The sequence below is a fragment of the Synchiropus splendidus genome, chromosome 1 (genome assembly GCF_027744825.2).
Source record: "Synchiropus splendidus isolate RoL2022-P1 chromosome 1, RoL_Sspl_1.0, whole genome shotgun sequence".
Taxonomy (NCBI): Eukaryota; Metazoa; Chordata; class Actinopteri; order Syngnathiformes; family Callionymidae; genus Synchiropus; species Synchiropus splendidus.
Window position 1 is genome coordinate 69865910 of NC_071334.1, and position 12272 is coordinate 69878181.

The following is a 12272-nucleotide window of genomic DNA, read 5'->3' on the forward strand; positions in this document are numbered from 1 at the left end:
CAGTGTTGCAGGGTTGATGAAACAGTTTCCTCATTTTCAGAGGCCACTAGATGGCGCTCTTGGTTCAGATGTAATGTGAGGTCTCATCGAATGAGTTGTTCAAGTCCAAACATTATACAGCAGACAGCACCATCTGGTGACCTCTGACACTGTTTCATGAAACCTCATCGACCCATGACTAGGATGTCGCATGTCACACTTACACGATGATTGTGTTTCTGCAACTCCATTGGCTGAATGGCTACATTTGTTTGGCTTCTCATTTACCCAGTGTGCGTTGGAAAACGCTCCATGTCGTTTGAACACATTACCTCGTCCCAGCAAAAGTGTCAACCAAGTTCCGATTTTTCACCGATTACACTGACTGAGCAGCAGCAATGACTCCGATATCTCTCGCCAACACTCACAACCTTCACTCGTCGTTGAAGGACTCTCCCTCTGCCAGTGTTGTGCGCACCCTTACGACACGTGATCCAATAACGTGCGCGTAAAATCCAGCAGATAGTGTGACACTCAGATCTCAGATTTTTTAACTGCCATTTCAATGGAACCTCACATCATTGTTAAACTGAAGTCTTAAAATTTGGCACTGTTTCGTGAAGCTCCATCAGCCCATCATTACCATCATACGACCACACTAGGATACTTTCTAAGGTTAACCCGTGAGCCACGTTTGGGGACGTGACCTGTGCCGCCTGGGGATGATATAACAACGTTTTAGTAAAAACAGGGTGGCACTGTAGACTCATTATTCTATTTCCACATATTCAGAATCAGAATTTATTGCCATGGTCAGTGGGGGTTCCACCAACTAGGAAAGTGCTTCGAAATAAAGTGCTGAAAATAAAATAAAATAAAACAAAATAAACAAGGGCTGTTCAGGAACTCAACAGTCTGACGGCCGAGGGGAAGAAGCTGTTCCTGTGACGGGAGGTTCTGGTCTGGATGGACCGTAGCCTCCTGCCAGAGGGAAGAGGAACAAACAGTCCATGACCAGGGCGAGAAGGGTCGAAGGCTCTGATCCCACCTGCACGTCTCTGGGTCCTGGAGACATACAGGTCCTGAAGAGGTGGCAGGCTGCAACCATCACCTTCTCAGACGGACACCAATCTTTGTTTGTACAATTAAGGTTCATAACGCATCAAAACATACCACATCTTTGAATGAAAAAGGTGTTCCTATTTTCCTGCAAAAAAATAAAAAATATATGAATCCAATTTCAGGTAATTCACTTGCAAATGGTCAAAAGAACATTCAAGGCATTGAATGAAGTGTATTTATTGATGGAAAATCTTCATGTGAAACAGATTGTGTTGCAGAGTAGATTCTTGTTCATGGGAACCTGGCACGTGGTGCCATTGCATTCATCCATCAAAAACACTTGGGTGGTGTGAGGTGAGCAGAATGATGATATTCTGTCAGATTCAAGCCGCTGTAGGAACCACAGAAGCTTCTACTTAAACGTACATTTCCTATCTATTTACCACAAACATGCCGTACCAGGAACACCGCCGTACATTTCTGCCAGAAGACAAAGAACTGCAGGTGATAACAGAAGCTTTACTGAACCGTGGGGCAGACCTTTGGTTTCAGCTGGGTGAAAAGCGCACTCACTTGTGACACATAAACTGAAAGAGAAATCAGAGAACTGTGTTGCTGCTGCACAGTTGAATACATCAACCAATGAACCCCAAATCCCACTCTGTGCTGAACCATGTCGCCCCACACAGCAAGCACAGTAATGTTGTCTCGGCTAAACCAAGCTGGCCTTCGCTGACAGTCTTATGTACGCATCGTATGCATTTTAAGAGTGTTTCACTCTTTCGATGAGGATTCATTTAAACAGCTAACTTTCCCAATAAATTCCTGAGCAGTCGGCTCAGTAGGAACTGGGTCACATCAGCTGTTTTGCTCACTAATACTCAAGAGAGCAGCAAAAGTAAATGGCCATCACTTACCAGGACAGGCGTTGTATGGATAAATGAACTGTATTTTTCTGTCACATCCGAAATGAAAAGCCACATGGATGTGTGACACTGGGAGTGAAGCATTGTAAGCCAAGGCTGGATAATAAAATGTTCCCATTTTAGACTGCGATGAAGGAGGAATGGGCCGAAGGAAAGAAGAAAACAATCGTCAAAACAAGGACAAAAAGAATTGAGAAAATAAAGAAAAGGAGACTAACCATCACCTACGTTATTTGATTATATATTATTGCCTGTTTTTATACATTTAATTCCCAAATACTGGTCGTTATTTTGATGTGTGAATGTCTTGGTTACAGACCTTCAGGTAAAACAAAATATAAAGATATATACGCACTTTATTACATGGTATTCTTTCAATATATTTTATTAATTTTATTAAGAAATAATATAAGCATAATAAAGTGAGCATTGCCCATTTAAAAAATCTAATACAGTTTAAAATTTCAATATAACTATAAATAGCTTTAGGAGAAGTGGAACAAATCATTTTGGTCTTTATTTTCAACGACACAGTGATAAATAAGTTACATTTACAATTCAATGAATAATGAATGGTGCAATAAAGCACAGTATACTTTTCTCTGTTTTGGCTCTCTCGAGTGAAGGTTGCGAGTGTTGGCGAGAGATATCGGAGTCATTGCTGCTGCTCAGTCAGTGTAATCGGTGAAAAATCGGAACTTGGTTGACACTCTCCTTTCACTTTCCGGACTTCATATGGCACCTCAAATGGGCCGAAGACAGATCAATGTTTTTGCTGAGAGAATAATCAAAAAGCCTTTGTAGGGACCATGGTGTGAAGTGACCTTTGGGCTGCAACCTGGCTTTCTCTACTGGGTCCCTTTTTTTTCTTTCATGAGTCTTTTCTCAACAATTTTTGTGGATTGTAACTCTGAACTCAAATGAAACCTGACGCTGCCTCCTCTCCGCTGATATTGACCTGTTGACTAATCCGTCTCGCTTCCCTGTTGACCAGAGAATGAGAGCAACTGCCACATGTAACTCATTTGGCAAGGCAGTCTGTCCGACCGACTGAGGCGGCCACACAGCAAGTTGTCACCGAGTGGAGAGTTTCCTGTTTATTAATATTCGGAGTGTTTCCAACCCATCCTCACTATCATGCTGTAGTATATTGGCATTGGGAAAGTGGACTTTCACACCCTGTACTGACGCCCTTAAGTGGCTCTCCTCCTTACCGACGGTGCCATCGGAGAGTCACAGTGAGTGAAACCACAGGGCCATTTGTGGGGCTTTAAATAGCACTTGACATGTTGTTAAACATGGACTGGAAGGAGGGCCATCCCATGGCTTACCTAACTCCATCTTCTCTTACGTGACGCGCAGAACATGTGCGTCTATTGAAAACCTATTGCGTCAACATGGAACGCTGAAAGCAGCCTTCTGCATCAGGATAGTCCACTTTCCCATTGTCAGTATATGATATGTTGGTGTTTCCACCAACCAAAAGCACCAGTCGTTGGGTCGTTCCTGTTTGACATGGCTCTGGTTGGTCAATGGAGACATGCATGATAGGTTCTGCGCTTGTTGTCATGGATCTTTGGTGGCATGTGTGTGAAATATGCAACAATACGGTGCCTTCATTAGACGTGGAAATAACAGCCAACACACAACGACAATGACTCCTGCTATCAATGAATATGAATACACTTTTGCACACTGTTGGCGTCAGTGATGTTTTTTCAAGAAAAAGCCTTCAGTAAATTAATTGGATGCCCATTTAAAAAACAAAATGATTAAATTATTCATCAGTTATCCAACGTGTTGACCTTGAGTTGTTTGAGAACAAAATTCTAATGAGCATTCTGTATGGTATTTTTTTTGTTTGTTTGTTTTTTCCGAAGAATCTCTGCGGACTGAGTGGCCCCTAGATGAGATCAGAATCAGATGGAGGACAGATTTTAACAAGCAACTGTTGCTGCATATCAAACATGTCTGCCTTGGTTCTCAGCTGAATCCTCGTAGGGCTTTTTTTGTATCTCATTATTTGGTGGCAAGGGTTGATTTAAATGATGTTTGTAGTGTCATCGCAAGTGGACAAATATCGGAGGAAAGTAAAAGTCAGAGCGACTTTCCATCACATTTATTCGACTGCAGTGGTGTTATTTTAATTTATTAATCTTGTTATTAGTTCACTGGGGTCACCATTCAAAGCTTAGAAGCCCAGATTTACTCCGCCTCGGAACCTCCATCTGAGGCGGAGCCAAGCCAGCTCCCCGTGCCTTGGCCTGTTCTGGGTCTCCCTCCCAAAGGCTGTGATGTATCGGTGTGGAGGACGGCCCAGATGCAGAAGCAAAAGCACCACCACAGGTCAGTAATAATCCACAAAGGCCAGGTAAATCCAATACATAGTCAGCTTCAAACTAAAGGAAACAAACTAGGAAAGTTCCAAATCACAAGCCCGGAGGCGGGGCACAGCTGGAGACTCACACACGGTGGAAATAAAAGGAGGACGAAAAGCTGTCGTCAGAAGACGTACATGGGATTCAGTGAGAAATCAGGAGCCAACATTGTCATGAAATATGTTGGTCTGGCGGCTTGTTCTGGGTCGGGGGGTTCAGCCGCCACTCGGGTCACTCAGGTAGCCTCCATCCAGGCCAACCAGACACATAAAAGGCAGATAAGCAGGATCATGACAAAGGCTCCTCACGAGGTCTCCCGACTTTAAGGTCCACCCATGTCAAAAGGGATTATGTTCGGGTGAATTCCAATTCCTCCTTTAACCCTCAGTCGTCGACCTGGATACCAAGTGTGAAACAGGACACCCCTTAACTGCAAGTGCAGACACGTCCTCATATTGTGGGGGGCAGCGTTGCGCAAAAGTGGCATTCAGTAAATCACACTTTGCATCACCATGATGACAGTCGGAGCCAGCTGCGCTTTGATGCTGCACACCGTGGACAACAAAGAAGTGATCAAATGGAAAGAAAGTGTCTGAGATCGGTCGGAGAGTCAAAATAATGTCGACTGCTGTTCGGTCGCCAGCCGACTTGGTAGTGAGCCAGGGTATCGGTGCTGTCACTGCTGAAGTGCAGGGCTTGCTTCACGTCTGCGACACATTTTTGTATTTGAAAAACACGTTCTATCACATGGCGTTGTCGATTTGAAAAGAAAACCATCGTTCAGGCCTGCTCTGTATCTTGTTCAACTGAGTGGCTGCGTCACATGGCGGTGGCTGTGGCTGGTGCATTTTGGGCCTCCATCCAACAAGGACTATGTTTGCTGAGTTTGCACCACCACTTGAGAACAAAGCCACGCCACCCAGATAGCATCTTCATCATCATTATAGTCATTGCTGTCACGAACCCCCCTCAATCTGTCATTTTGGTTTGGACTGCTTCCTGCTCCCCCCTCTCTCTCCGCCTCTCTTCCAGGATTGGGGGTCTCTTTCCCGCCACACACACACCTGAAGCTAATGCCGCAATCAGCCCCTTTCAACATTTCAACACCGGTCAGAAGACAATTGGCATCAGTTTGTCACATGTTCTCTCTGTGCCTGATAACCTGCTTCCTCTTCCCCCAATCCTGTGGACTTTCCTTGTTTCCCTGGATTTGTTACGTTCTCATGGACACTGTATGTACACTTGTTTGTTGGACTCTGTTGTTTTATTAGGTCTTTTGTTCTTTGTTACCTGTCTTGTTTGACTCCTTCTGTACTGAGAATTAGTATTAGAAGTGAGCTCAATTGAACTGCTGAACTCAAGCTCCAGTCTCTCTCTGCTGCCTGTGGCTCTCCCGACTATGTTCCTTAGAATTGCCACGCTAATGACGCGGTAATGTCATTCGCACAGGAAGCATTACCACATTTGGTCACGTGATGTGCTGCCCACTTCACCGCCCACTTTGCTCACGACCATATTTGGTCACATGACCCGCCACCCACTTTGCTCATTATCATATTTGGTCGTGTGATGCGGGTCCACTTTGCCATCAACTTCGCTCGTGACCATATTTGGTGGCGTGACCCGCCAGCTACTTTGCTCATTATCATATCTGATGATCATGTCCCATTTCATTGGCATGGAGAACACAAATGAACTCAGCTAAATGGTTTGTGAAGGCAAAACAAAGCCATGTAATTTCATCTGAATGCAGAAAATATCCAAACAGACTGGCTGGGTCACCCGTCGATACCATTGATCCGATGACTCCGGATGAATAATTGCACTCATTTTCACCTCTGCTCTGCCTCTTCATCAGCAGACTATAGAGGTAAACACTCCTGAGCTGCTCCCTACATGCTCAACCTATCGGAGACTGTCCCGAGCCGCTCGGCGTGGACAAGATTACAGACCTGACTTCCCCCCAGACAACAACACATTGATTTTTTTTTCTCATGATTAGAAGTCTCCACTTGTAACCAACGTGTTGCGCTTCCTTTGCTGTGTGTGTTTTCATCTGAGTATTTCCAATCACTTGAGACCAGTCGGACGTTTGGAGTTCATTCTGAATACACAAGACGTGTTGTTGAGTACAAGCCAATGTGGTCTATAGGATATTTTATCAAGCATGATCCGTCCATTTTCTACCGCTTCATCCACAGTCAGGTCGCAGGGGCAGCATTCAGAGCAGATATGCCCAAACTTCCCAATCCACTTCCTCCAGCTGGGATGCCAAAGCGTTCCCAGGACAGTCCAGAAAGACAGTCCCTCCAGCTTACCATGGTATTCGCCGGGATCTCCTCTCAGTGGGACATGCCCAGAACACCTCTCCAGTGAAGCGTCCAGGAGGCATCCAAAACAGACTGACTCCTTCTGACGTGACGGAGCAGCAGCTCCACGTGAGCTCCCCCCTGGTAACTGAGCTCCACACCTTATGTGAACTGTGAACTGCTGGGATTTGTCCCCTGCGAACTAGAACCTTACACTGTGTAATTACGTGCCGATTTTTTTTTTTAATTTTTGATTTGCACATTTCCTTCCGGATGATGTAGAATATTGAATACAAGCAGCAATGGATTGTTGAGCTCTTGACGGATTGTGCTGACATCTTGCTCATCTCGTCTCGCCCCGCAGCATAAATAATAAAACCAGAACCACAACACTGTGCAATGGTCTGTGATAACGCAGGCTCTCAGTCACTGAACCAATTTAGCCCCCCAAATATTATTGTCAGAACCTGTTCTATGTGTGCTATTGCACATCAACTGCTTTGTATATTGATTCAGAGTGAATAATACTCTTTATAAAAGCACAAATGCAACCGCGGTCAACACTTTGACCAAATGTCTGTGGGAGACAGTGAAGTGCGTTTTGTGTTTAAATGAATTTATGTTTAAATGAATAAATCACCATTGCATTATAAATCGAATCAGCACCTAACCAGCGGGTAAATATTGAATATCCTCCCAGGCTTATTTCCACTAGACTACGTTTGGTTTGCTTTCCTTTAAAAAAAATTTTTTAAATAGTTCAACTACTTTACTATTTTTGAAACATTCCTGTTAGTTTTAACAGATGGTAGCTGGCTTAGAAACTCTAATTCAGCAAGGCGAGTTTTGTTGAAGGAATCCTTCATTTCTGTCTCCACAGTGCCTCCAGTCTTGTCCGTGTCCCAGCCGTCCTTCAATGCCACGGCCGACTACCAGGAGTCTGTCACGTTCACCTGCATCACCTCGGGATCGCCGGAACCTCTGGTCACGTGGCACAGGTAACTAGCACTCCAGATATATACAGCTGGAAGGGTTGTTAGAGGAGCGACAGTTATTCTCTATAACAGTGCTCCGGTCAACTGCAAAGGCTGATGCCAGAGCACGAGTGCCGGGGTCGAGCAGATGATGACATTTTCAAATCAACCAGATCTGACAGGCTGCCAATAATAGTGAAAGGATACCTCCTCGGACTTTTGTTGCTTAAGTAACAATGGCCTCACTGAAAGTCTTAAGTCCAAGGTGTCCAGCAGAACTGATGTATCCTGGTGTGAAAGGCTCTGAGACAGCCTCATTAATCCCCTGTGGCTGCCTGTTCACTGCACACTGCATCTTTTATTTATAGTTTCTGGACAATGAGTTTGAGTGCCATCAAGTCAGAGTGAGTAAACCATGTTCGGAAGAAGGTAAATATTTGAAATGCTCTCACCATTTAAAGGGCAATTCAACGGTTGATGGATAGAAGGTGTACTGTGTTGGGAACTTGGTCGGCTTCTGATGCCTTGGTATCGCCAGCCAGAGTGCCGGTGATGAGTGATGGGGAGAAAGTGTTTATGAAACAGTGTCCTAATTTCCACTAGATGGCGCACTTCCTTTAGCAATGATGTTCATGATGATCATGTTCATGAATGATGTTCAAGTCAAACATTTTGCAGCAGACAGTGCCATCTGGTGGCCTCTGAGAATGAGGACACTGTTTCATGAAACCTCTTTGACCCTTCAACACTGTGTCATGAAACTTCATCTACCCATCACTGGTAGAGACCATGGCCAGAGTGCAGTGTCTTCTTGCAGGCTGTGTGTGTTTACAACGGCCTCCAAAGAGGCCTGGTGGTGGTGTTTTCTGCACTCTTTATTGGGGATGTACTGAAACGAAAAAGTTTTCGACAAGTACGAAAAATATGACACACTTGGCCAAAATACTGAATATCAAATGTAGCTGTTTGTTTTTTTTCACTATTTTTGAATATTGCATAAATAGTCTAGAATACATTGTTATACTTGATTTTCAAGTAAAGTAAATGTTTAGATGATTGAATACTTTAGCAATTTTAAGAAGAAATGTTTCTGCATTTGTTGAAAAATTAAAACATTCATATTGGTCTTTCTAGCAACGTACGCATCCCAAAAATGCATTAAAGTTAATAAATCCACAACAAATTAATTCTCTTTTTGAATCAAACTTTGCCCTGAAGTGTTGCCATGATACATGGACAACAAAGAAATGATCAAATAAAGATGAAACGTGTGAGACTTGGCTTGGAGAGTCAAAAGCATTTCCACTTGTGTTGAACCGCAACTGTTCGGGCATCAGCTGAACAGGCAGCAAGTCGGTGCTGCTGTTCATAAGACACTGAAGTGGTGGGTTGTGCTGCAAGGTTTCCTACGGTGCCTCTGAGAAAAGTGGAGTAGGTTGCCAAAGTTTTGTCAGCGATCTTGCATTTGAAAAACACATTATATTACATCAACTCGTCGATTTCCAGGGACATACAGACTGCGCAGTATACTAGAGTACACTCCGCTCACTTTCTGTCTCCTTTGTAATTGTAATATTATGGTAAGATATGGTTAGCATTTCCTGCTCACTCACAAAATATCTGAATATTCCAACAAACCATGCAAGGATTTTACACTGGAGATAACAGTGGACATATATTTCTGATGCTAAAAAAATGTCTCAAAACACTGTCTCACGTTTGTTGTTATCGTGGATTGTTTTGAATTCTGTGAGAGTTAGCATGCAAGGCGTGGAAAGGTTGGCCAATCTAACATTGTTGTTCAAAAACCACCTCTCAAAATAGAGTACCATTTGTTGGCGCTCCACTCTCTACTGTGAATTTTTATTATCTCGCAGGTGGCTCTATTGCACGCTCATTTACAGAGGTAGTCTGATCAAACTGAGCCAAACAGCTGAGAAACAATTTCACATTATGAAGCTTGGCTGAGAGCAGAGCTGCTAACGTCTGAATAATTCGCATCATGATGACCTCACACTGGTTTCTAGTGTTGTTAATTACTCCGGCGCATAAACAACTGCACTTGAGATTCAGTGTTGTAATTGGGCCAATATTATAATACTGATATGAGTTTGCAAAACTGTTCTATAACAACATATTTGCCTGAAAAGTTTGCAGCTTTATCTGTTCACAGCAGCTGCCTGACCTTTTCTGACCTGACTCTTTTCTGCCTGCTATTTCTTCCACTGATAAATTCAACCCTCCTTCAGATTTGACTATAACCTGCCCAGTTGCCAGCAAATTTATTGCATGTTTTTAATCCATTTTCCCTCCAATACACATCCTGTTTGTGTCTTTTCACACTAGCTTTTCACACTGCGGACTCTGTCTCGAGAGTCTCAAGTCCGTGATGTGAACACAAGTGAGTCGGGTTTTGGCCATGGACTTGATCCTGCCTGGAGAGCTGGACTTTGTCTCGGAAAACTGTCAGTGGTGGGTGAGCTTCTCGCCTCAGCCGACTCAGTGCTGGATGCTGGAAACTACCTGTACAGCACGACTCCACACAAACATGATAAATGCAGGGCAGCAAAGGGTCTGAACGCAGTCTGGGTGGACAACATTGTTGAAAAACAACTTGGACATTGAGCTGTGGGAGACTGGTGCTGGTGAACGGGAGTGTGGGACCTGCTATGTGTGCGGGTGTTTTGGCCTTTGACTGATAAACATCTGATTTAATGGGCAGACAGATTCACTTAAATGAACAATGTTGGGATCGAACTGTTGCTGTGCTGTTGCAGCTGCTGTGATGTGTGCAGCTGTCTGCATGATGAGAGGAAAGACGAAGAGATTTTTCTGAAGATCAGCAGACTATTCATTGATCATTTCTGACGTCTGGATCTGAACTTCAAAGATTCAAATCTTCTCCGTCGTCAGTAATCTCTCTCACTTTGTTCAACGTGTTGTGCGAGTGGCGTGGATCAGTCAAGACGGTCTGTATTACGCAACTCGTTTCCACTATTTTATTATTATTATTATTGTAAAAGAAACACTCCTTCATGTTCAGTTTTGGCTGTGAAACGCCACATTCTGTTCCAGCCGTTGTGGAGGTCCGTCATCAGTTCATATCTGAGGTGAGGACGACTCGTAGTGTTAAGAAGTGACTGAGAAATGAGGAGGTCAAGCCAATGGTTTGTAAATAGGTTCGAGCTGATGATGACTTCCTTCAGACGTGCTTCGTCGTGGGTCACAAACCTGCTATTTTGAGCAGAGCGCCACCAGCTGAGGAGAAAAAAAAGGACATGCCTGAGGCGCAGGGGGCGGATCGGACTCCCGAGACAGAACCTGCAGTGTGAAAATCCCCTCAGTCTTGATGAGGAGTGGACCCTGCCGCGACACTCTGCCTGATCTTCCTGAGGAGAAATGTTTAGAGTAAATATTAGTAGTCAAACACTGATCAATGGTGCTGTGTACAGGACAGGTGGGGAGAGAGAGGAGGAGGGCAGTGAGACATCAGGGGAGAGACGTATGAATGGAAAGGATTAAGGAGCGAAGGACAGCAAGACAGAGAGTTTGAAAGAGCAAGAGAGAAGGGAGAGATAGACGTGGGTGGAATGGTCAAACAGAGGGAGTGGTGAACGGAGAGAGAGACACAGGGTGATTAATGAGGGAGAGGAGGATGGACAGAGAGAGACAGAGAGAGAGAGAGTGACGGACAAAAGGAACCAGGGTGGATGGAAAGAGTGTGAGGCAGGGACTCTGATGGGGTGGATTGAAGGAGAGGGCCGATGGCGGAGGAAGAGGAGAGAGAGGGATTGATTGATGAAGGATGGATGACAGAGGATGAGGGAGGAAGACAGGGATGAGGATGGATGAACGAGAGAAGCTAACGGCGGTGCTAATGGCTACAGTGGAAACTGTCGGCTGAAGTTTTTCCCCGCCTGATGCACTGGCTGCCTGTGCGTCATTCGATTGATCTGAAAGAAAATGGACAAGTCTTCTCAAGTCCATGTCTAATCTCAAGTCTTCGCCACGAGTCCAAGTTAAGCCTCAAATCTTTGGTCACAAGTCTGAGTCAGGGAGGAGTCCAATTCAAATCACATGCCTTTGATCATGAGTCTCTCGTCTTCAGTCAAGTCCAAGTTAAGCCTCAAGTCCATGTCAATTTTCTAGTCTTCACTCATGACCCCAAGTCACATCTGAAGTCTTTGGTCTCGAGTCCATGTCAAGTCAAGTCTAGTTGCCGTCACCAAATGAAGGGAACTGCAGCGGCCAATGCCGTAGCTATTGTTGGTTATTGTATCAAAATGGACAAATGCCAAGCAGAACATAGCGCACAAGCCACAAACCACTAGTCCGAGTCTAGAGTCATTTGCCATTGAGTCCCAGACAATCTCAAGCCAGTGAGGTGCCACTTCAGTGCGACTGGAGTCCAAGTCACAGACACGAGTCCCAGGTACAGGTAACAGGTATCGCATTTAAATCGGACACTGAGACTTTATGACCGAGACTTGGAGGCAGTCCTGGACCAGAGGCCAGGGATCAAGTCAGCATCGTGCAGCCGCGTCCACATGAAGTCACAAACCAGTACTTTGTATTTTAATTCACATTTAAAGTGTCACCACCTTTGGAATTGGAATGTGGAATGTAAGACAATTGAAGACAAGA

General features: G+C 44.5%; 1 protein-coding gene across 2 annotated transcripts in view; it reads left to right on the forward strand.

Annotated features, from left to right (window-relative positions):
* LOC128752463 (neural cell adhesion molecule 2-like) overlaps positions 1–12272 on the forward strand; it is a 215979-nt gene that overhangs the window by 165972 nt on the left and 37735 nt on the right. For both annotated transcript variants that reach the window (XM_053853691.1, XM_053853690.1), the window contains exon 6: positions 7535–7652. In XM_053853691.1, the coding sequence (XP_053709666.1) occupies positions 7535–7652 (118 nt within the window). The remainder of the gene's footprint in view (positions 1–7534; positions 7653–12272) is intronic.